Genomic DNA, 23,265 nt, shown 5'->3' with positions numbered 1-23,265 from the left:
TTCCCATACCCAAGGGTATTGTGCCCACTTACAGCTCAACATTGGGAATGGCCAGCTGCCTGGGATCACCAAATGGGCTGTGGCACTGCCGGACATCTCAGCCCCAAGGCTGCTCACGCAGACACTGCATCCAGCACAAAGTCCACCAAGAGATTTGTAGCAGAGAGACTCCGCTGGAGCCAGGCGTTGGGCAGAAGAATGGCAGAGAGCAGGCACACTGAGCAGGGCTTTGGGCTGCTGAGTCACCCAGTGGGATGAGCCTTCTGTTCAGACACACTGCCCGAACGGCAGGTTATTTTGTACAGAGAGCAGCTTTGGGTCAGGGCAGGAACAGTCTCAGTGAGAGCACAGGGAAAAGCATTAATTGACCATTGCGTTTATTAGCCATTCAGATGCAGGGATCACAGCCTGCCCTGCACAGCCAGTGGCAGAGTCCTGGGTAGGTTACTTGCATGCCACACCGTGATGATCATCCTGGGGACTCAGGGTACCCCTGGCACTGCGTGGTCCCTCAAAGGGCTCACCATGGAATTGCTTTTCCTTCCCAGTTGAGCAGCATCCCGCTGTGCTTCTCAGAGAGGATGGGCAGCACTGACAGCAGCCCCCGCACACTCGTGTCCACCGTCAGGTCAGCCTGCAAAGGGCATCGGTGAGGAGCAGGGCTGAGCCCCACCAGCACACATCCCGGCTCACACCCATCCCAGCAAAGCACCCTGCCCCCATGCTGGGGAGAGCCACAGGAGACGGGATGGATCGCTCATGTGGGAGAACATTTGGGTATCTGCATGGTTTGGATGGAGGTGGCTTGGGCTAAGAAGCCAGCTGCAGGTTCGGGGGCAGCTCCAGGAATCAGGCACACAGAGCTGAGCCACATAGAAGGTCCTGCTGCAAGTGGGATGCTACGTGCAGGTTTATCCATGCCTCGTGGTTACAGGGACCCCACTCCTCCCCCCAAAACAGGGATCCTGCAGTGTGAACAACCCCTTACAGGATGAGTCCTACGAGATGGAGGTCTCATCACTGCACATGTATGGGACGGCCCAAAGCCTTGTCCCCCTGAACCAGCCTCCTCCAGCCTCGGATGAAGGCTCTGGCACAGGGACATGTACCAATGCCACTTCCCAAGTGCACCATGCAGAAAGGCCCACGTCCTGCAGAAGCTCAGCCTGCACCCACCTCCTGGGTGCCCATGTCAGTTTTCACCCAGCCGGGGGTGAAGTGCCACGCACAGGATCCCAGCCTCACCATAGGTCAGAGCCTGGCACCTGGTGAGCATGTTGAGGGCAGCCTGGGGGAGGAAGAAAGCATTAGAATGTGCCGTGCACCAACCTCCAACCCCATCTGTGCCTCAAGGTGAGGGAGAAAAAACAATGCCAGATCTTCAGGAGATGGTGAACGGTGCAAGTGTCCCCTAGGTGGGCAGGGAACGGGCATGCAGGTGCCCAGAGAACTTAGATGATGACCAACACATTTACGTTCCTCCATCTCATAAGCTCAGCTGCTGCCCTAAGAAACAGGCCTGGCAAGGGCCAGCTCTGACTCCCAGCCAGCTCCTGAGCCCCCATCTCCTTACCTTGCTGCAGCGGTAGGAGATGACCGGCTTGAAGTAGGACTCAGGAGTTCTCTCGATGGACCCCAAGAGGGTGGAGATGTTGGATGATGGCTGCCTTGTTGCAAACTCAGTCTTTTTTCCTTGCTGTCCTGGGCAGCCTTCTTCAAGAGGGGCAGGAACACCTGGGGACGAGCAGCCTGATGGGTGCCCATGCCCCAAGCTGGCCCAGCTGCTGCTGCCGGCGAGGGCAGGAAGCCAAGAGAGAGGGTGTGAGCACCAGCTAGCACCATCCTCTCCTTCCCAAGGCCTCAGGAAACTTCAGAAAGCCTTATGGGGACCTTCACAGTGACCGGAGAGGCACACGGCTGCAGCCAAAAGGAACAGAAGGCAGAGTTTACCTGGGCCATCAGCAGCGGTCCCAACTGCATTGGTCTTGTATGCCCGCATCATCTCTTCAGAGTCCACCATCTCCAGTGACACCGGGGTAAAGATGCCAGCATTGTTTATCAGCAGGTTCAGCCCTGCGCCGTTCAGCTTCTCCTCCACAACCTTTGCCGCGTTGACAATCGCTGAGGGATCTGCAACATCTGCAAGAGGCACAGAATGGGCTTCGGTCCCATTTCCCCCAGCGCAGAAGGGTGCTTAGACTTGTTCCTGAACGCTGAACACCCTCGTAATCCCTGGGGCTGGAGTCCACCCGAGGGGCTTGGGGGGAAAGGTACGGGTTGAGCTCCCGAGAGCAGTCGGGCATCTCAAACTGCGCCGTCTGTTCCCCTTGTAGGCACCAGAGGGTGCTGCGCAACCGGCCCACAGCACGCAGGCACCAAAATCTCTGCATCGCGCGGGGTGCCCTGCAGACAACCTCACGGTGGGAAAGTGCTGCTGCAGCGTTCCTGGGGGGGGCAGTCCCCAGAGAGACAGCCCATGGTTGGTCTCCAGAAGCTCCCCGTCCTGTGGCCACAGGGAGTGGGATGCTGCGGCTGTGGGAGGTGTGGGATGAGGCAGGGATTGGAGGAATTGGGCTTCGGGTGGTAGCAGCACTTGAAGGCAGATGCTGGGATGTGGAGTCAAACGCAGAGCCTGCGGCCAGGGTCGGGAGGAGAAATGGGGCCAGCGTGGTTGGTGGCACGAAGGTATCAGCCAGGGCACACCTACCCAGCTTCACCAGCATCAGGTTTGGGTGTTTAGATGCCAGATCTCTCAGATCCTGTGAAAAGAAACACAGAAACAGTCAGCGGGAGGTGGCTGTGATGCCAAGAGCAATGCCAGGGTGCCCACTGCCAGGTCATCCATTCTGAAGGCTGGGGAAGACTTATCTGGATGCAAAGAGCACAGTCACAAGTCCTGGATGCTCCGGGCGCTACATCTCACCTGCCCAGCTGAAATGGATCCCTCTGCTCTGAGCTTTCCTTACCTCTAGCGAGTTGTAGACAACAAGACCGCATTCAGTGTGCCCAAATTGATTACAAGCTCTCACAAAGAGGCCCACAGAGAATGCTACAGGGAAGAAACTGCTCCCAGTACCCAACCCGAACCTCTTCTGGTGCAATTTAAGGCCATTACCACCAACACCTCCCGCCACCGCGGCGCAGGGTAAACACTGACCCTGGCTGTCACCATCAGGCTGCATGTCCCCACGTCACCCCTGCGCACAGGCAATGCTGGCAGACGCTTCTCAGCAGCTTGTGATGGCAGCGTGCATTCCTCCCCCTGCCTGCTGCCCAGCCGCCTCTCACCCCAACATCCAAAGGGCAATGAGGAGTGACAGCACTGAGGTGCTCCCTCCCCTGTGTCTGCTCCACAGCCGAACGAGGGTGGTACAACGGCCGCATTCGGACACCAGTGGCCTCCAGCCCTGCCCGCAGCACTGCTCGGCAGCCCCATACCCTCATCACCATCCCGCCGCCCTCACCTCCGCAGCTGCCGCCCCGCAGCCCGCCCGCCCCGTCCCCCACCCGCACGCTGACCTTCCCCCGCGGTCCCTCTGGGTCCCGGCAGGTCGCAAAGATGTGGGTGGGTGGGTGAGGACCCCCGAGCAGCTGCCTGACCAACTCCAGCCCGATGCCGCGGTTGGAGCCGGTGAGCAGCACGCCTGCGGGCCTGCAGAGCCGCCATGCCCTCTGCTTGCTTGCTGCCCGGGGAGGGCCCAGCCTGGCACCTCCCTCCTAGGGCCCAACACAACGCTTTGGCCCTGTGTGCACGGTGGGTGTCGTTGTGGTGCTGGTTTATGTTCCTTTTTTACACAAACACGGAACTAAAACTAGCTCAAGTAAATAGAGCAGCAAATCGATCGTGAGTAGTAAAAAGAGCCCTGAGAAAAGCTCTCGTTGGGTGCTCTCCAGGCTGTGTGTTGCTTGCTCCGTTCTGGGCTTCGGAACAGGAATTCTGTTAGCTAAATGTTGTGAGCGTTGCGTGAGATTGCAAAGAGAAAGGAAATGGGGAAAGGAAAATAGAGAAAAGGAAGAATAAAGGAAGAAAAGAGAAGAAAGGAGAAAGGAAAAAGAGGAAGAAAGAAATGAAGAAGGAAGAAAGAGGGAAAGAAAGAGAGAAAGAGAGAGAGAGAGGGGGGAGGGGAGAGGAGAAGAGGAGAGGAAAAAGGAAAGGAAAAAGGAGAGGGGAAAGGAAAGGAAAGGAAAGGAAAGGAAAGGAAAGGAAAGGAAAGGAAAGGAAAGGAAAGGAAAGGAAAGGAAAGGAAAGGAAAGGAAAGGAAAGGAAAGGAAAGGAAAGGAAAGGAAAGGAAAGGAAAGGAAAGGAAAGGAAAGGAAAGGAAAGGAAAGGGAAGGAAAGGGAAGGAAAGGGAAGGAAAGGGAAGGAAAGGAAAGGGAAGGAAAGGGAAGGAAAGGGAAGGGGGAAAGGGGGAAGGGGGAAGGGGGAAGGGAAGCTTTGTTAATGTCCTGCAGCCTGTAAAAACATTGTTCTACTGCCAAACTTCAGGGTGCTTGAGTGTAGAAATAGGAGTACATTTTCAAATGCTGTGCTTTTATCTGTAACTTTTACCCTTTATGAGATCAGTGTTGTGAGTGTGCATGTGGTGATAGCAGGTATGATTACAGCTCCTGGCACATTCAAGGTTTTGTGGGAAGGCTTGCAAAGCAATCAAAGACATGATTGCTGCAAATAAAGCAATGGGAGTCGTATCAGGAGCTTTGGAGCCCACAGACTTTCTGATCTGAAATGGCAGAGAGCATGGCGTAGCAGGTACATCATCTGCACCATCATTATGATATATTGTTACTGTACTGATGTGAAAGCACATCTTTTGGGCTGCCTTTCCCCTTCCCCAGACCTCCTAATGTCCAAGCAAGAATTTTACCTTGTGTCTTTCCATGGCCTCCCTGCATGGAGGAGTCTTGCAGATCTACCACAAAGTGTTCCAATGTTGTCAGCTAATTAAACATGAATTCCTTCCAGCTAAGGATGTCCTGTGATTCTATGTCCTAAGGTCTGTCTTGGGTACACAACCACATCTTCCATGTTGTATTCCAGGAGCCCAAGCACTTCTCTTCTCCCTGCCATCTACTCAAGCTTCAACCAGAAGGTGGTTGTGCCTCTTTGCTATACTAAAATTCAGCAGCACTGAAAGAAGTCTGCCTCCTCTGTGCTCCTTCCCATAGAAGCCAAAAGTTACCTGATGCTGCTCCCCCTCCATTTCCTCATTCTTGCTTGGGTGCAAGCGCTCTCTGCTTTTTGGACCTTGCTTGGCCTTGTGGTCAGCTCCCATCAGCATCCAGCGTGTCTCCATCGAAACTTCCGTGTCTGCTTTTTGCAATCAGACAGTTTGAGGCCTTCAGAAATGCTTTGCTTACAAGAAGCTCCTGGCTCAGGAAGTCTGGTCTGAACCAGAAAATCCACCATGAGGTTCAGAAGGAGGCATGTCCTTAGTCTCACTCTGGATCCCTGCACAGACCCTTCGCACAGTGGACTCAGTAGCACTTTTCAGCCAAACAAGGAAATGAGTCACAGAAGGCTGACAGGACTTGCCCAGCTTCAGCATTCAGGCAGTGGCAGGAGTAAGCCCCAAGCAACCCCTTGATAAGCTGTTCATTCATTGCTGCCCTTTTGTTCTTTAGTAAATGATCAACAGGTGAAGACATGAGCCTGGTTAGCCTTGAAGAGATTGTAAAGTCATGAATCTTGATAAAAGGCAGCACTTTTACTGCTGCTTACACAGTGGATTAAACATGGTAAATATAACTGTGCTATGCCCATTTCTCAGCCTAACAAACAACTTCGTAATTGCCCTTTGTGCAAACAACTGCATGGGTGTGAACAGAATCGAGCTTTCAGCCACTGATAGTGTGGAAGGTGAGGTCATGTCCTGAATCCATGCAGCATGATTAGGCAGAAATTGCCCGCGTGAGACTTGGGGAGGGCAACGCTTTTGACAAGGCTCCATGGCCAGCACAGCAAGGAGGGTCGTTGTCTTCTACAAATGGCATGTATCAGCTAATAGAGTGGTGGTCTGTGGCCGTGAAAAGGTAGTGAAAATACAGAGAAAAGGCCAAGGAAAAGAACTATGGGGGCTAGAAAGCCAGTCCAGCAGTTTGGGAGGTGTGCTGAAGCAGAGAGAATGAACAGCACTCAATGAGAGACCAGCCTCAGACAGAACTCATAGGGAGAGACAGCTGGAAGGCTCAGAGGTTCAAAGCGGTGCTGAGACAGAGCAATGTTGCACCAAGAAGCTGAAAGTGTGGCCTTGGTGGGCTAGCACAGCAGGAACAGATCATATCACAATGGTGCAGAAAGTTGTGTGGGGCCACAGGGAGGATGTGTCATGAAATAAAAGCAACAGACAGCAGAAAGGAAAGGGGAAATGTGTTGCCTAGGTCACAACGTCTTCATAAGTGCATGAAATGGGAGTGCTTAACGTGATGATATTGTACCTGCAGAGTCTGGTGAAGAGCAGCAGCAGAACTTAACAAATAAGTGAGCAGGGAAGTTTTCCCCCCAGGCCCAGAGGCAGAACCATTGGGTATGGCCTGATGGCAAACACTGCATGCCATTTCTGTGCCGGACAGGAGGCAGATTTGTGTGCAGTTCTGACATCTGAGCTGGGCTGTGTCTCCTGCTGAGATGTGGTGGTAGGGTGTGAGCCAAATTCAGCTCTCTCACAGGCGTGTGCATGGAAATGTTCTTTCAAAGCCATGACAGCAGAAGCTTTAAAATGTTTTGTGTAAAATTCTTTCTAACAGTCCTGGCAACAAACTGATGGCCACCAGTGACGTATTTATCAGCAGTGGGATCCACATCTAGATGAGGAGCATGTTGATATGACAAAACACACTGATCTGTCCTGTTCTGGATGAAGAAGTACTGTGATAGCCCAAGGCAGCGCAGGGGAGAGCCTGGTGACAGCAGGCATGGAGCAGAAGACAGTTTTTCATGGAGCTGTGCCATCAGGCCTCAGGTCAGTGCCCAAATGTGGGCACTGGCAGACGGTGGGTGGGAGAGGAGTGAAGCAGGCAGGACTACCTGCTCTGGTGGCTCCACAGTGATCTTAAGACTGGCCAGGCATGCAGAGGGGTCAGCAGGATGTACGGCTGAGCACAGCAGGGCTTTGGAGCAGTTCTGGCAGCCCGGATGGGGGGAAGATGCTCTGCTTGACTCTACCGCCAAGACAACGCAATGGGAGAAGCCAATATACCTGCACTGTTCAGTGACTACAGCACTGCTCATCAGCCCGTCAGCCTGTGCCCCTGCCTTTGGACTCAGTGCTCCAAAGAACAACTCTGCCAATGGAAACACTGGACATGGGGCATTTGCTTGGAAGAAAGGAGAGCAGAGAACACCAACTTGTGGCCATCTGAGCAACAATCTGACTGCGACAGACAGGGAAAGGGGAAGGGATCACCTCAGACTGGTTGATGCATGGCTGCGATCTGCTACACCCATCTGGCTTGAGATGCAGGAGCAGCAGCTCAGTGGAAGTCCTGCAGACCCACGGGGCATCGTGTCTCCTTCCCACTTGCTGCTTCCACTGTCTGCACACAGCAAAGCTTCTCCTGGCCACGGCTGCTGCTGGCTTCTGGTTTAGGAGGTCAGGAATCACCAGACAGCCAAATTGTCCTTAAAATACAAACAGACTTTGACCCTTTAGTAAGGCTGGATCCCAGCCAAGAGCATTTTCCTGGAGAGTTCTGAGCAGGTTGGATTGTACCCAGAAGCGAGGGTTTGCGCAAACTCTGTGTGAGTACGCTATAAGTCCAGCAAGCTATAAGAAGCATTTGGGCACTGAGCAAACAACGTGCGCTGAGCAGAAGCAGGAGAAGCAACATGGGAGAGCTGCGTGTCCGCTCCGCTCTGGTGACTGGGGCCAACCGGGGAATCGGCCTGGGCTTTGTCCAGCACCTGCTGGCATTGCCAAACCCACCTGAGTGGGTCTTTGCAGGCTGCCGGGACCCCAAGGGACAGCGAGCGCAGGTGAGGCTGGGCTGGAGCTGAGGTGGGGGACAGCAGGGCTGCTGCAGGAGGGGGGATGTGGGAGGGTCTCCACCAGGGAGCTGCAGCCCCGGCCCCACGGACACGAGAGGCAGAGTGTGATGGCCATGGGATGAGGTGTGCACGGGGTGCCCTGGGATCAAGAAGGGAGCTGCTGCCACTGCCTGGCACCGTGTGCCCCAGGGCTGCAGGCAAAGGGCTGTGTTGGCTGAGCAGCTCAGAGTGCGACACGAGGCTCACATCAGCTGTCTTCTACAGGAGCTGCAGAAATTGGCCTCCAAGCACCCCAACCTGGTCATCGTCCCGCTCGGTAGGTGACACAGCTGGAGCACAAGGCTGCCTCCCTGGGCTCCCTGCTCTGCCAGCACGCCGTCCTCCCCCATCCCTGGTGCAGGGCTCTGTCCCAGCACTGTGCCTGCTGGCAGACACCGAGGGCAGCGGGCGCTCACCTCCCCACCTCGCCTCTGCAGAAGTCACCGATCCCGCCAGCATCAAGGCGGCCGCAGCCAGCGTCGGGGAGCGCCTCAAGGGCTCGGGGCTGAACCTCCTCATCAACAACGCTGGGATCGTAAAGGCAAACAAGCTTGACAATGAAACACTGAAGGACATGGCCGAGGTGTACATGACCAACACCACTGCACCTCTGCTGCTCAGCCAGGTAATGTGCTCACCCACAGCACCAGGAACATCCCTGTACTGCATCCCTGAGGTCCTCAATGCAGGAAGGATGGGGCCCGTGGGACAGAGCCCTCCTCTACTCACTGCCTGCTGAGTTCCTGCCCTGGTGTCAGGTCCTTCACGCTCCAAGGTCTCTTCCTGTCAGAAGTAGGTGCTCAAACCAGCCCTGGAAAGGCTGAGCACACAATGCTCTTTCCTGGTTGGGACGTGTCAGTGGATTGAAGAATATGGCACCTTGGAGCCTGAGTCCACTCACTGTGAGATGGTAAAAGTGCAGAGGTACAGGCCATGCCAGAGAGCTGAGTATCATGATCTGAGCCAGGACAACAACAATTTGCACTCTGCCTTTCTTCTGAGCCCTGATGGGTGGCTGAGTGCTTTTGGTGGCTGCTTGCTGATGCTGTCTGATGTCCTTCCTTGGAAATGCTCAGAAGTCACCTGGACGTGGTCTTGGGCAATGGGCTCTCGGTGACTCTGCTTGGGTAGTGGAGGTTGCACCAAATGATCTACAGAGATATCTGCAAACAACTGTTCTCTGATTCTGCTGCTCTAATATGACCTGCTATGGAAGGGAACATGCCCACACACTGAGCCTCCTCTGTGCTTCTCCTTTCCCTCCCCACAGGCGCTTCTGCCACTGCTGAAGAAGGCAGCCCAGGGGAGCCCAGGCTCAGGGATGAACTGCAGCAAGGCAGCCATCGTCAACATTTCCAGTAATGGGGGTTCAATCAAAGAAGTCTACTTATGGGAAGGCATACAAGCTGTCAATTATCGCTGCAGCAAGGTATGTGCCACGTTGAGCGTGACTCAACCTTCTTCTATCTGCCAGGGACTTCATGTGCTCTCCAGTGTCATCTTTGACAGACTCTGAATCTCTCTGCTGTGGCTGAGCTCCTCACAGTCCCTACACCTCTCTCACAGCACGACGCCCCTGTTCCCCACCTGATCCTCATGCTGTCTCCACAGGCTGCCCTGAACATGCTCACCAGGTGCCAGTCCATGGGGTACCGCGAACACGGCATCTTCACTGTTGCTTTCCATCCTGGCTGGGTGCAAACGGACTTGGGACGTGAAGGGGGAGCTGAGGTAGGAGCTTCCCCACGTTGGGTCCATCCACAGCCTGTGCTGGTCTCCCACAGAGGCTGCTGTCTCCCGGAGCCCTGCACCAAGACCCCCTCAGGGGGCTGCTCCGTCAGCACCATGGCAGCTCTCCCTGCCCTGGGACCCCTGCGCAGCGCCAGCCCCGGCTCCTGGCAGCCCCACCGCCCGCCTTCCCAGCTCTCACCCTCCTCCCAGGGCTCTGCTTCCCCCTCAGCCCGGCCGCTGCCTTCCCGCAGCCCGGCTCCAGGGCACAGCCTGGGCAGCCCTTGGGCACACACGCCTGCGTTTCTCCCTCTGCCCTGCAGCCCCCGCTGACGGTGGACGCGAGCGTAGGAGGGATGCTGAAGGTGCTCTCCAAGCTCTCCGAGAAGGACAGCGGGTCCTTCCTGGACTGGGAAGGGAACGTTGTGCCCTGGTGAGGTGCTGGCCCGGCCTCGTGCCTGGATCCTGGCAGTGGCCCCTCTGCTGCTGCCCGACCTGTGTTTCACCCTCAATAAACCCATATCTGACAGCACCAATGCTCTTGGCTCTGACTTTGAACGCAGCAGTCTCTGTCACAGCTGTGAGACCACAGAGTTGCAACAGACATAGACACATGAGAGAGAGTATACATATACAGAGAGAGTAAATAAGAGATTTAATTAGAGAAATTAGAAGATCAGACAGTTTGGTGGAAATAGAACAGAGCTGTTGAAACATTTGACTTGGAAGGAACACTTAAATGTCATCCTGTCCAACTGTCCTCTGACAATCAGGGACACCCACAGCTCCATCAGGTGCTCGGAACCGTCCAGTCTGACCTGGGATATCTGCAGGGACATGGCTGCCATCATCTCTCTGGGCAGCCTGTGCCAGTGCTTCACAGCCCAGCCTAAACCTCCTCTCTTTTTGTTTGAAACCATTTCCCCGTTGTGCTATCACAACAGACCCTGTTAAATTGGCTGCAGAAAGTGGCACCTCTGCTTTCTCACTCCCCCATCAAGCAGTGCCGCAGGGAGATCCATCTCATGTCACGGTCTCCATGGTTGCTTTCTCCAATCTGTGTCTTGACACTTTTGGGCTTCTGGCTTCTTAATTTGGCCTCAATGTCCCACTGCTGAGCAGCTCTATGAGGTACACATAATGGACCAAGCTATCTCACTCGCGCATATCCTCACTCAGGAGTATAAGACCAGGTTGAGTTCACATGAACCCTTCTCCTTTTTAAGTCCACTTTGTGTCCCTGCACATTGTTTATGGCTACTTCAATTGCTTCATAATTATGTGGCACTGGAAAAAAGCCTTGACCACGAACCTCTGAAGGAGCACATACTTACCTTCCACACAACTTAAAGCAGAATTTGCCTTAAAAAATCAAACTGGTTTTTGCCCTTTGCAATGATAGCTCTCAGTCCGGAGCTGTGTCCCAGACAGTTCAAAGCATTTGAGAGACTGCAAACAGAGACAAGGGTTTGTGCAAGCCCTTGGGGGGGGGGGAGGGGGCTGTCCGCTCAGCATGCTATAAGCATTTGGGCACTGAACAAACAATGCGCACGGGAGCAGAAGCAGGAGAAGCAACATGGGAAAGCTGCGTGTCCGCTCTGCTCTGGTGACTGGGGCCAACCGGGGAATCGGCCTCGGGCTGGTCCAGCACCTGCTGGCATTGCCAAACCCACCTGAGTGGGTCTTTGCAACTTGTCGCGACCCCAAGGGACAGCGAGCGCAGGTGAGGCTGGGCTGGAGCTGAGGTGGGGGACAGCAGGGCTGCTGCAGGAGGGGGGATGTGGGAGGGTCTCCACCAGGGAGCTGCAGCCCTGGACCTCAGGCACAGGAGAACTGGGGTGGGATGGCCATAGGCAAACAATGGGGTGCCCAGGGTTCCGTGGGCTTGGGAGCTGCTACTACTGCCTGGCACCGTGTGCCCCAGGGCTGGAGGCAAAGGGCTGGTGTTTGCCTTGCTGGGAAGGGTGCAATGTGTGCCATGTAAAGTGTACAGGATGTGGAGAGACACATTTACAGGGAGTGGGACAGCCCAAGCAGCCAAGCAGCCCAAGCAGGGCACTGGACATGACAGGATGCCAGAGGAGGTTTAGGTTAGACATAAGAAAAAACTTTTCCCATCAGAGTGGTCTGGCACTGGAATGGCTGCCCAGGGAAGTGGTGGAGTCACCGTCCCTGACAGTGTTCAAGAGGCATCTGGATGAGGAGCTACGAGACATGGTTTAGTGCTCGTGGTAGCAATGATGATGAGAGGACAGTTGGACTAGATGATCTTGTAGGTCATTTCCAAACATGAGATTCTATGATTCTATGATTCAGGTGAACGCCAAGAGAAAGTACAGTTCATCCTGCCCCTTTGAACCCATGCAGTCCCTTCTCTAGCAGGAGCTGCAGAAATTGGCCTCCAAGCACCCCAACCTGGTCATCGTCCCGCTCGGTAGGTGACACAGCTGGAGCACAAGGCTGCCTCCCTGGGCTCCCTGCTCTGCCAGCACGCCGTCCTCCCCCATCCCTGGTGCAGGGCTCTGTCCCAGCACTGTGCCTGCTGGCAGACACCGAGGGCAGCGGGCGCTCACCTCCCCACCTCGCCTCTGCAGAAGTCACCGATCCCGCCAGCATCAAGGCGGCCGCAGCCAGCGTCGGGGAGCGCCTCAAGGGCTCGGGGCTGAACCTCCTCATCAACAACGCTGGGATCCTAAGGGCAAACACGCTTGACAATGAAACACTGAAGGACATGGCCGAGGTGTACATGACCAACACCATTGCACCTCTGCTGCTCAGCCAGGTAATGTGCTCACCCACAGCTCCAGGAACGTCCCTGTACTGCATCCCTCAGGTCCTCAATACAGGAAGGATGGGGCCCGTGGGACAGAGCCCTCCTCTACTCTCTCCCTGCTGAGTTCCTGCCCTGGTGTCAGGTCCTGCACATTTCAGGTCCCACTCAGATCCCTTGCTCTCAGGAGTAGGTGTTCAAATCAGTGCAGAATGGGCTGAGCACAAGATGCCCATTCCGGTTGGGACCAGGAGGCAGGCTGAAGCATTTGGCACTCTGGAGCCTGGGGCCACAATATAAGAGAAGGTGCTGCCCAGGTGTCAGGTCCTTCACGCTCCAAGGTCTCTTCCTGTCAGGAGTAGGTGCTCAAACCAGCCCTGGAAAGGCTGAGCACACAATGCTCTTTCCTGGTTGGGACGTGTCAGTGGATTGAAGAATAAGGCACCTTGGAGCCTGAGTCCACTCACTGTGAGATGGTAAAAGTGCAGAGGTACAGGCCATGCCAGAGAGCTGAGTATCATGATCTGAGCCAGGACAACAACAATTTGCACTCTGCCTTTCTTCTGAGCCCTGATGGGTGGCTGAGTGCTTTTGGTGGCTGCTTGCTGATGCTGTCTGATGTCCCTCCTTGGAGATGCTCAGAAGTCACCCGGACATGGTCTTGGGCAATGGGCTCTAGGTGACTCTGCTTGGGTAGTGGAGGTTGCACCAAATGATCTACAGAGATATCTGCAAACAACTGTTCTCTGATTCTGCTCCTCTAATATGACCTGCTATGGAAGGGAACATGCCCACCCACTGAGCCTCCTCTGTGCTTCTCCTTTCCCTCCCCACAGGCGCTTCTGCCACTGCTGAAGAAGGCAGCCCAGGGGAGCCCAGGCTCAGGGATGAACTGCAGCAAGGCAGCCATTGTCAACATTTCCAGCACTGGGGGTTCAATCAAAGAAGGTAGCCGGGCTCCAGGGCACAGCCTGGGCAGCCCTTGGGCACACACGCCTGCGTTTCTCCCTCTGCCCTGCAGCCCCCGCTGACGGTGGACGCGAGCGCAGCAGGGATGCTGAAGGTGCTCTCCAAGCTCTCCGAGAAGGACAGCGGGTCCTTCCGGGACTGGGAAGGGAACGTTGTGGCCTGGTGAGGTGCTGGCCCGGCCTCGTGCCTGGATCCTGGCAGTTTCCCCTCCGCTGCTGCCTGATCTCTGCTAAGTCCTCAGTAAAACCATATCTGACAACAGCAAGGCTGCTGACTGTCTGTGAACACAACAGGCTCGATGGAACTCCATGGAGAGCAGCCACGTGCCAGGTGTGTTCCATTCCTCATCTTTGTGCATCAGTATCCTCTGCTCCCAGCCACAGCCACTGCCAGCTGGCCCCACAAGTGACAGATGTCACTGCTGGAAATGCCCCTTCAGGGAGTGAATGGAATTGGGACCAGACTCTGTCTTCAAGGCCGTGGGCAGCCCAGGCTGGAAGGGCCAGGCTCTGACCAACACGGCCACCTCATAAGGGCCCAGGCAGTCAGGGAAACAAAGCAGAGAGCAGTCACTGCAGGCAGAGTTGGGGAGCAAGGTGCTGCATGCCGGGGTTGGGAATGGGTGTACAATTAATGAGTGTACTAATGTCATCACTATGAAATATCAGAGAGTTCGACTAAGCAGGTTATTACACAAAAGAAAAAATAGATAGAGTCCATCACCTTGTCCCGGGCTCACTGTAAAACGTCAAAGCAGGGATCTCCAGAAAGAAAACCTTCCCCATTGGTAGTCAGCTTTAAATGGCTCTGGGAGAGGTGCAGCCAGGCTCCACCCCTTCCAGTAGCACAGGTGAATGCCTTCACCTGTGCTCCCAGCAGTGACTCATTGCTCGCCTCAGGTGATCAATCAGAGGTTCAGGCATGATTCAGCAATTCCCATGCACTGCAGAGTGCTGCCTATGTCCCTGGGTGGGTGCTGGTGACATGGGGGCTCAGCTGGTGTCCCCTGGGCAAGCAGTTGCCTTCCCAGTGGAGGAACGTGCCAGAGGTCCCTTGAGGACGGCTGTCTCCTTCTCCAGGCTGCCCAGAGCCACAGCGACGTCCTGCACGCTCTGCTCCACCATCGCGTGTGTCTGCTGAAGGGGACAAGGACCTGAATGACCGCTGTGGCCCAGGGTGGGCAGAGAGCTGAGTTGACCAACCAGGACGGAGTTTGGACTCAGGGTATGGAAGGTTTTGACCCTCAAGTTCACAAGTCCAGCCTGATTTACCAAATCCCATCATTAAACTGCATCCCCAAGTGTCCCATTCACACATCTCCTTCATAACTCAGTGATGGGGAATCCACCGCTTTCCTGCTCAGCCCATTCCAACGTTTGACAACTCTCTCAACATAGCATGACTCCACCAACACAAATACCAGTGCTGGGCCATTTGCTTGCAAGAAAGGAAAGCAGAAAACACCAACTTGTGGCCATCTGAGCAACAATCTGACTGCAACAGACAGGGAAAGGGGAACGAGATCACCTCAGACTGGTTGATGCATGGCTACGATCTGCTACACCCATCTGGCTTGAGATGCAGGAGCAGCAGCTCAGTGGAAGTCCTGCAGACCCACGGGGCATCGTGTCTCCTTCCCACTTGCTGCTTCCACTGTCCGCACACAGCAAGGCTTCTCCTGGCCATGGCTGCTGCTGGCTTCTGGTTTAGGAGGTCAGGCATCACCAGACAGCCAGACTATAATTAAAATGCAAAGAGCCATTTGTCACTTGGATAGGCTGGCTCCCAGCTGGCAGCTTCATCCTGGACTGTTCAAAGAACGTGATAACTTGTACCGATGGCTAATGGTTTGCGCAAGCCCTGTGTGGGTGGGGTGGAAGTTCAGAATGCTATAAGAAGCATTAGGGTGCTGAATAAACGTGAGCAGGAGCAGAAGCAGGAGAAGCAACATGGGAGAGCTGCGTGTCCGCTCCGTTCTGGTGACTGGGGCCAACCGGGGAATCGGCCTCGGGCTGGTCCAGCACCTGCTGGCATTGCCAAACCCACCTGAGTGGGTCTTTGCAACTTGTCGCGACCCCAAGGGACAGCGAGCGCAGGTGAGGCTGGGCTGGAGCTGAGGTGGGGGACAGCAGGGCTGCTGCAGGAGGGGGGATGTGGGAGGGTCTCCACCAGGGAGCTGCAGCCCTGGACCTCAGGCACAGCAGAACTGGGGTGGGATGCAAGCAATGGCCGTGCCCAGAACTCATTGGGATCAAGAAGGGAGCTGCTGCCACTGCCTGGCACCGTGTGCCCCAGGGCTGCAGGCAAAGGGCTGTGTTGGCTGAGCAGCTCAGAGTGCGACACGAGGCTCACATCAGCTGTCTTCTACAGGAGCTGCAGAAATTGGCCTCCAAGCACCCCAACCTGGTCATCGTCCCGCTCGGTAGGTGACACAGCTGGAGCACAAGGCTGCCTCCCTGGGCTCCCTGCTCTGCCAGCACGCCGTCCTCCCCCATCCCTGGTGCAGGGCTCTGTCCCAGCACTGTGCCTGCTGGCAGACACCGAGGGCAGCGGGCGCTCACCTCCCCACCTCGCCTCTGCAGAAGTCACCGATCCCGCCAGCATCAAGGCGGCCGCAGCCAGCGTCGGGGAGCGCCTCAAGGGCTCGGGGCTGAACCTCCTCATCAACAACGCTGGGATCATAAAGGAAAACACGCTTGACAATGAAACACTGAAGGACATGGCTGAGGTGTACATGACCAATACCATTGCACCTCTGCTGCTCAGCCAGGTAATGTGCTCAACCACAGCACCAGGAACGTCCCTGTACTGCATCCCTGAGATCCTCAATGCAGGAAGGATGGGGCCCGTGGGACAGAGCCCTCCTCTACTCTCTCCCTGCTGAGTTCCTGCCCTGGTGTCAGGTCCTGCACATTTCAGGTCCCACTCAGATCCCTTGCTCTCAGGAGTAGGTGTTCAAATCAGTGCAGAATGGGCTGAGCACAAGATGCCCATTCCGGTTGGGACCAGGAGGCAGGCTGAAGCATTTGGCACTCTGGAGCCTGGGGCCACAAGATAAGAGAAGAGTGCAGAGGTACAGGCCATGCCAAAGAGCAGAGTATCATGATCTGAGCCAGGAGAACAAGAACTTGCACTCCGCCTTTCTTCTGAGCCCTGATGGGTGGCTGATTGCTGACACCGGCTGATTGCTGGGACTGTCCAATGTCCCTCCTTGGAGATGCTCAAAAGTCACCTGGACGTGGTCTTGGGCAATGGGCTCTTGGTGACTCTGCTTGGGTAGGGGAGGTTGCACCAAATGATCTACAGAAATATCTGCAAACAACAATTGTTCTCTGATTCTGCTCCTCTGATATAACCTGCTAAGGAAGGAAGAGTGCTCACCCAGTGAGCCTCCTGTCTGCATGCTTCTCCTTCCCCTCCCCACAGGCGTTCCTTCCACTGCTGAAGAAGGCAGCCCAGGGGAGCCCAGGTTCAGGGATGAGCTGCAGCAAAGCAGCCATTGCCAACATTTCCAGCTGTTCGGGTTCAATCAAAGAACTCTACTTATGGGAAGGTGTGCAAGCTGTCTGTTACCGCTGCAGCAAGGTATGTGCTATGATCATTTTCCCCTCTGTTAATGACCTCAGGACCCCTTGAGTATATCATCTCTGAAAGTGTCTGCATCTCTCGGCTGTGGCTGAGCTCCTCACAGTCCCTACACCTCTCTCACAGCACATTGCCCCAGTTCCCACCTGATCCCTGTGCTGTCTCCACAGGCTGCTCTCAACATGCTCACCAGGTGCCAGTCCATGGGGTACCGGGAACATGGCATCCTCTGTGTCACTTTCAATCCTGGATGGGTGCAAACGGACATGGGAAAAGCAGGAGGAGACAAGGTACGAGCTTCCCCACGTTGGGTCCATCCACAGCCTGTGCTGGTCTCCCACAGAGGCTGCTGTCTCCCAGAGCCCTGCACCAAGACCCCCTCAGGGGGCTGCTCCGTCAGCACCATGGCAGCTCTCCCTGCCCTGGGACCCCTGCGCAGCGCCAGCCCCGGCTCCTGGCAGCCCCACCGCCCGCCTTCCCAGCTCTCACCCTCCTCCCAGGGCTCTGCTTCCCCCTCAGCCCAGCCGCTGCCTTCCCGCAGCCGGGCTCCAGGGCACAGCCTGGGCAGCCCTTGGGCACACACGCCTGCGTTTCTCCCTCTGCCCTGCAGCCCCCCGTGACGGTGGACGCGAGCGCAGCAGGGATGTTGAAGGTGCTCTCCAAGCTCTCCGAGAAGGACAGCGGGTCCTTCCGGGACTGGGAAGGGAACGTTGTGCCCTGGTGAGGTGCTGGCCCGGCCTCGTGCCTGGATCCTGGCAGTGGCCCCTCTGCTGCTGCCCGACCTCTGCTAAGTCTTCAATAAAACCATATCTGACAACAGCAATGCTCTTGTCTCCATCTCTATCTACAACAGCCTCTGCTCCATGCTTATAGCCCATGGAGGGCAGCCACTTTCCAGGGGTGTTCCACTCCTCAATTTTGTGCATCAGCACCCTCTGCTCCCAAGCAATGTCACTTTCAAGTATCTCAATAAGTGTCAGCTCTCATTGCTGGAAATGTTCCCTGCAGGAGGGAAATTGACTGGGGCCACCACCCATCTCCGAGGTACTGCAGTGCCTGGGGCTGGGAACATCAAGGGTGAATCGGGTGTGCAGAATCTCTCCATGAAGTTTTCCCAATGCAGCCAGCGGTTTGGGGTCATAGAGTGAGATGGAGTTGGTTTACAGGGCACTGCACAGCCACAAATGGAGCAGACAACGGCAAGACGCTGCTGCTCAGTCCATTGGCAGACAGAGGTAACAAGGGGCGGCTGAGCTGGCATCACCTGGGCACTCAGCTCCTTTCCAGTCCACGGTGGCATCAGAGGTCTCCTGTGACAGGCTGCCCAACGCCACCAAAAAGCCCTGCGCGCTGCTGGGTGCATGTGGGGCAAAGGGGAACATTTTTCAGCCAGAAAGCCTGTGGAGGTGGGCAGTGGGTGGAAAAATGGTCTAAAGAAAACAAGGGCACGGCCCTCACTTGTATTCTGAGTGCTCAACACTGCATGTCCAGGCAGCATCCCTGTATTTTTCTCAGGCAACGTGTCCCGTTTCCGTGGTCCATACACGTCCTTCTTTTCTCTCAGTCTGATCAGCAGGTCCTTGCCCCATCCTGCTGGCTTCCTGCCTCCTCTGCTTGTTTTCCTGCACAGGGGACACAGAGCTCTTGTGCTCTCTGCAAACTCGTCCTGAAGACTGGCCGGTTTTCCTCCGCTCCTTTGCCAGTAAGGTCATAATCCCAGCGGATCTCACCCAGTAATTCTTCACACAGCCCAAACTTCGCTCTCATGACGCTCGGGGTCCTGACTTTGCTTTCTGCGAGGCCCGTCCTCCTCTACATCACACACTCTCCCAGGAAGCATGGCCACTACAGCCCAGAGCACCTCCCATCTGCCGCTCCTGAATGAGCTCCTCTGGCTTGGAGACAACCACGTCCCAGAAGGGTTCTTTTAGGACTGCTCTGCCGAATACCCAGGCCAGGAAGGCACCCTCAACACACTCCAGGCCTCTTTGGGATTTTTTGCATCCTGCCCTGTTGCTTTCCCAGCAGATGTCTGGGTGCTTGAAATCCTCCACCACATCGCCCCACTCAGTCAATTTGTAGCAGACCCTGACCGCTAGCTGTCCTTTATTGCCTGGTCCCTGTTTGTCACCCACCAGCTCACAACCTGATGGTGGCTGCTCCTCAGAGGCAGCTCTTCACACGCTACCAACCCACTAACACACAGGGCAATTCCCCCACCCGTCTCTCCCTGCCCATCTCTTCTGAAAAGCTTGCAGCCCTCAGTGGCTGCGCTCCAGCCACGTGAATTATACCTCATCTGTGACCACAGCTGGGTTGCACTTCTCTAATTGCACCATGGCTTCCAGCTTCTGCTTATCACCAAGGCTGCATGCTTTAGGGGTGTAAAGGCACTTCAGACAGGCTATTGGCAACATTACCTTCTAGGAAGAGCGCTCGCAAGATCCTGTAAGAAGAACCTGAGGATTTTTCCCCATTATTTTTCGATAATGACAGCATTTCCTGGGCCTTCTCCATTGCATACAACTCCCTCCCCTACCCCCATCAAATGCAGTTTAAATACGGGGCAATCCATCCACACAGCTTGCTTCCCTCAGCTCCTCCTGCTCAGTTCTGTTCCACCTGCTGCCCACATACCACAACTCTCAAAGCCCTCTCGAGGATCACACAATCCAAAGCCATGATTGAGACACCATCCACGCAGCCAGTCACTTACCTGACCCATTCTGCTCCTTCTTTCCAGGTCCCAGCTGCCAAATAGGAGCAGAGAGGTGAACTCTACATGCATTCTTGATTACCTCAAGGTCCTCCCAAGAGATGTAAAGTCTCTTTCAACATTTGGCAGTGTCATTGCCACACCTGCTGAGAACCACAAGGTTCCTTGCACCACAGACCCTGCAATAGAGCCTGGTGAAAATGGCACCCCTGCTTTCTCACTGGCCCACCAAGCAGTGCCACAGCAAGGCATGCCTCATGTCATGCTCTGTATGGTTGCTTTCTCCATTCTGGGCCATGGCGTATTTGTGTTCCTGGCTGCCCCATTTGCCTTAGTTTCCAGTTATCAAGGTGCTCCATGAAGCACACTTGATGCACGTGCCTTCTCACGTGCCTTCACCCGTCTGCATAATTAAGTTGGGTTCACATGAACACATCCCTGCACGTTTCAAGGCCACATTTTACGTTTGTGTTTCTGCACGTTCTTTATGGCTGCCTCTCTCTCTCCATCTCCTGTGTGGGACAGGAAAAAGGGCCTGGACCAGGCGCTATTTCACCACATACAAACTCACCTTCCAAACTCCTAACCAGCAATTTGCCTTAAAAAGCAAAGCCATTTCTGGCCTCTGTAAGGCTGGCTCCCAGCCAGGAGCTGTGTCCCTGTCATTTCACAGAGCTGCAGAGATTAAACAGAGAAGAACAGGTCTGTACAAGCCCAATGTGGGTGGGGTGGAAGTTCAGCAAGCTATAAGAAGCATTTGGGCGCTGAGCAAACAACGTATGGAATAGGAGAAGCAGGAGAAGCAACATGGGAGAGCTGCGTGTCCGCTCCGTTCTGGTGACTGGGGCCAACCGGGGAATCGGCCTCGGGCTGGTCCGGCACCTGCTGGCATTGCCAAACCCACCTGAGTGGGTCTTTGCAACTTGTCGCGACCCCAAGGGACAGCGAGCGCAGGTGAGGCTGGGCTGGAGCTGAGGTGGGGGACAGCAGGGCTGCTGCAGGAGGGGGGATGTGGGAGGGTCTCCACCAGGGAGCTGCAGCCCTGGACCTCAGGCACAGCAGAACTGGGGTGGGATGCAAGCAATGGCCGTGCCCAGAACTCATTGGGATCAAGAAGGGAGCTGCTGCCACTGCCTGGCACCGTGTGCCCCAGGGCTGCAGGCAAAGGGCTGTGTTGGCTGAGCAGCTCAGAGTGCGACACGAGGCTCACATCAGCTGTCTTCTACAGGAGCTGCAGAAATTGGCCTCCAAGCACCCCAACCTGGTCACTGTCCCGCTCGGTAGGTGACACAGCTGGAGCACAAGGCTGCCTCCCTGGGCTCCCTGCTCTGCCAGCACGCCGTCCTCCCCCATCCCTGGTGCAGGGCTCTGTCCCAGCACTGTGCCTGCTGGCAGACACCGAGGGCAGCGGGCGCTCACCTCCCCACCTCGCCTCTGCAGAAGTCACCGATCCCGCCAGCATCAAGGCGGCCGCAGCCAGCGTCGGGGAGCGCCTCAAGGGCTCGGGGCTGAACCTCCTCATCAACAACGCTGGGATCCTAAGGCCGAACAAGCTTGACAATGAAACACTGAAGGACATGGCTGAGGTGTACATGACCAACACCATTGCACCTCTGCTGCTCTGCCAGGTAATGTGCTCACCCACAGCTCCAGGAACATCCCTGTACTGCATCCCTGAGGCCCTCAATGCAGGAAGGATGGGGCCCGTGGGACAGAGCCCTCCTCTGCTCTCGCCCTGCTGAGTTCCTGCCCTGGTGTCAGGTCCTGCACATTTCAGGTCCCACTCAGATCCCTTGCTCTCAGGAGTAGGTGTTCAAATCAGTGCAGAATGGGCTGAGCACAAGATGCCCATTCCGGCTGGGACCAGGAGGCAGGCTGAAGCATTTGGCACTCTGGAGCCTGGGGCCACAAGATAAGAGAAGAGTGCAGAGGTACAGGCCATGCCAAAGAGCAGAGTATCATGATCTGAGCCAGGAGAACAAGAACTTGCACTCTGCCTTTCTTCTGAGCACTGATGGGTGGCTGATTGCTGACACCGGCTGATTGCTGGTACTGTCCAATGTCCCTCCTTGGAGATGCTCAAAAGTCACCTGGACGTGGTCTTGGGCAATGGGCTCTTGGTGACTCTGCATGGGCAGGTATATAATCAATGGATACACAGATGGTATAATTAAGAAATATACCAGGGAGTTTGGCTAAGCAGGTCATTATACAAAAAGAGAATAGATAGAGTGCTTACCTGTATCCTGGCTCACTGTAAAACTCCAAAGGAGGAATCTCCAGAAGAAATCCATTCCCACTGGTATTAAACTCTTAAATAAGTCTAGGAGAGGTGCATCCAGGCCCCATCCCTTTTAGCAGCACAGGTGAATTACCACCACCTCTGATCCCAGGGCTGACTCATTGCTCCCCTCAGGTGATCAATCAGAGGTTCAGGCCCTGATTCAGCAGTTCCATGCAGTAGGAGAGATTGGACCAGATGATCTCCAGAGATATCCACAAACAAGTCTTCTCTGATTCTGCTCCTCTGATAGGACCCAGCACAGAAAGAAATGTGCTCACCCAGTGAGCCTCCTGTGTGCATGCTTCTCCTTCCCCTCCCCACAGGCGTTCCTGCCACTGCTGAAGAAGGCAGCCCAGGGGAGCCCTGGCTCAGGGATGGGCTGCAGCAAGGCAGCCATCGTCAACATTTCCAGCATTGGAGGATCTATCAAAGAAATGTATTTATGGGAAGGCATACAAGCAGTCAATTATCGCTGTAGCAAGGTATGTGCCATGATGAGCCTGAGCCAACCTTCTCTTGGCCAATGATGTAATCTGTCTTCCAGTATCAGCTCCTCACAGTCCCTACATCTCACTCGCTGCACATTGCCCCAGTTCCCACCTGATCCCTGTGCTGTCTCCACAGGCTGCTCTCAACATGCTCACCAGGTGCCAGTCCATGGGGTACCGCGAACACGGCATCCTCTGTGTCGCTTTCCATCCTGGCTGGGTGCAGACAGACATGGGGGTAACAGCCGGACACACGGTAGGAGCTTCCCCACGTTGGGTCCATCCACAGCCTGTGCTGTGCTGCCCTGGGACCCCTGCGCAGCGCCAGCCCCGGCTCCTGGCAGCCCCACCGCCCGCCTTCCCAGCTCTCACCCTCCTCCCAGGGCTCTGCTTCCCCCTCAGCCCGGCCGCTGCCTTCCCGCAGCCGGGCTCCAGGGCACAGCCTGGGCAGCCCTTGGGCACACACGCCTGCCTTTCTCCCTCTGCCCTGCAGCCCCCCGTGACGGTGGACGCGAGCGTAGGAGGGATGCTGAAGGTGCTCTCCAAGCTCTCCGAGAAGGACAGCGGGTCCTTCCTGGACTGGGAAGGGAACGCTGTGGCCTGGTGAGGTGCTGGCCCGGCCTCGTGCCTGGATCCTGGCACTGACCCCTCTGCTGCTGCCTTCCCCCTCCATAAAACCATATCTGACAACAGCAAGGCTGC

General features: G+C 55.6%; 4 protein-coding genes and 1 pseudogene across 7 annotated transcripts; 4 read left to right on the top strand and 1 right to left on the bottom strand.

The window, feature by feature from the left end:
• Positions 1-366: 366 nt before the first annotated feature.
• LOC125699487 (uncharacterized) lies at positions 367-5,294 on the bottom strand (annotated as a pseudogene).
• Positions 4,879-23,255, top strand: LOC125699028 (C-factor-like). 3 transcript variants are annotated; one of them, XM_048958092.1, is made up of 7 exons: positions 4,879-7,972; positions 8,249-8,300; positions 8,461-8,648; positions 9,294-9,452; positions 9,635-9,754; positions 10,075-10,189; positions 23,172-23,255. In XM_048958092.1, exons 1-6 carry the CDS (start codon positions 7,826-7,828, stop codon positions 10,186-10,188), a joined length of 780 nt encoding a protein of 259 aa, XP_048814049.1. In that variant the 5' UTR covers positions 4,879-7,825; the 3' UTR covers position 10,189; positions 23,172-23,255. The 3 variants fall into 3 exon arrangements, with proteins under 3 accessions (XP_048814049.1, XP_048814048.1, XP_048814047.1); XM_048958091.1 differs by lacking the exon at positions 23,172-23,255 and adding an exon at positions 13,658-13,751; XM_048958090.1 differs by lacking the exons at positions 10,075-10,189; positions 23,172-23,255 and adding an exon at positions 13,543-13,751.
• Positions 11,310-12,819, top strand: LOC125699029 (estradiol 17-beta-dehydrogenase 2-like). Its single transcript, XM_048958093.1, has 3 exons — positions 11,310-11,474; positions 12,134-12,185; positions 12,346-12,819. Exons 1-3 carry the CDS (start codon positions 11,328-11,330, stop codon positions 12,645-12,647), a joined length of 501 nt encoding a protein of 166 aa, XP_048814050.1. The 5' UTR covers positions 11,310-11,327; the 3' UTR covers positions 12,648-12,819.
• LOC125699025 (C-factor-like) lies at positions 13,877-18,305 on the top strand. 2 transcript variants are annotated; one of them, XM_048958078.1, is made up of 6 exons: positions 13,877-15,586; positions 15,861-15,912; positions 16,073-16,260; positions 16,917-17,075; positions 17,246-17,365; positions 17,686-18,305. In XM_048958078.1, the coding sequence occupies exons 1-6, from the start codon at positions 15,440-15,442 to the stop codon at positions 17,797-17,799; spliced, it is 780 nt and encodes a 259-aa protein (XP_048814035.1). In that variant the 5' UTR covers positions 13,877-15,439; the 3' UTR covers positions 17,800-18,305. The 2 variants fall into 2 exon arrangements, with proteins under 2 accessions (XP_048814035.1, XP_048814034.1); XM_048958077.1 differs by having other exon boundaries at positions 17,246-17,721.
• LOC125699027 (C-factor-like) lies at positions 18,306-23,255 on the top strand. Its single transcript, XM_048958088.1, has 6 exons — positions 18,306-20,745; positions 21,020-21,071; positions 21,232-21,419; positions 22,399-22,557; positions 22,700-22,819; positions 23,057-23,255. Exons 1-6 carry the CDS (start codon positions 20,599-20,601, stop codon positions 23,168-23,170), a joined length of 780 nt encoding a protein of 259 aa, XP_048814045.1. The 5' UTR covers positions 18,306-20,598; the 3' UTR covers positions 23,171-23,255.
• Positions 23,256-23,265: the final 10 nt, after the last annotated feature.

Source organism: Lagopus muta, chromosome 12 (assembly GCF_023343835.1).
Source record: "Lagopus muta isolate bLagMut1 chromosome 12, bLagMut1 primary, whole genome shotgun sequence".
NCBI classification, from domain to species: domain Eukaryota; kingdom Metazoa; phylum Chordata; class Aves; order Galliformes; family Phasianidae; genus Lagopus; species Lagopus muta.
This window is presented reverse-complemented; position numbering and strand designations above follow the sequence as displayed.

Bases quoted from the DNA above. Each gene is read 5' to 3' on its own strand.
- LOC125699029 (XM_048958093.1), top strand. From the start codon at position 11,328: ATGGGAAAGCTGCGTGTCCGCTCTGCTCTGGTGACTGGGGCCAACCGG. The intron at 11,475-12,133 runs GTGAGGCTGGGC...CTTCTCTAGCAG, and splicing joins CCAAGGGACAGCGAGCGCAG to GAGCTGCAGAAATTGGCCTC. The intron at 12,186-12,345 runs GTAGGTGACACA...TCGCCTCTGCAG, and splicing joins CCTGGTCATCGTCCCGCTCG to AAGTCACCGATCCCGCCAGC.
- LOC125699028 (XM_048958092.1), top strand. From the start codon at position 7,826: ATGGGAGAGCTGCGTGTCCGCTCCGCTCTGGTGACTGGGGCCAACCGG. The intron at 8,301-8,460 runs GTAGGTGACACA...TCGCCTCTGCAG, and splicing joins CCTGGTCATCGTCCCGCTCG to AAGTCACCGATCCCGCCAGC. The intron at 8,649-9,293 runs GTAATGTGCTCA...CCCTCCCCACAG, and splicing joins CACCTCTGCTGCTCAGCCAG to GCGCTTCTGCCACTGCTGAA.
- LOC125699027 (XM_048958088.1), top strand. From the start codon at position 20,599: ATGGGAGAGCTGCGTGTCCGCTCCGTTCTGGTGACTGGGGCCAACCGG. The intron at 21,420-22,398 runs GTAATGTGCTCA...CCCTCCCCACAG, and splicing joins CACCTCTGCTGCTCTGCCAG to GCGTTCCTGCCACTGCTGAA. The intron at 22,558-22,699 runs GTATGTGCCATG...CTGTCTCCACAG, and splicing joins TCAATTATCGCTGTAGCAAG to GCTGCTCTCAACATGCTCAC.
- LOC125699025 (XM_048958077.1), top strand. From the start codon at position 15,440: ATGGGAGAGCTGCGTGTCCGCTCCGTTCTGGTGACTGGGGCCAACCGG. The intron at 15,587-15,860 runs GTGAGGCTGGGC...TGTCTTCTACAG, and splicing joins CCAAGGGACAGCGAGCGCAG to GAGCTGCAGAAATTGGCCTC. The intron at 16,261-16,916 runs GTAATGTGCTCA...CCCTCCCCACAG, and splicing joins CACCTCTGCTGCTCAGCCAG to GCGTTCCTTCCACTGCTGAA.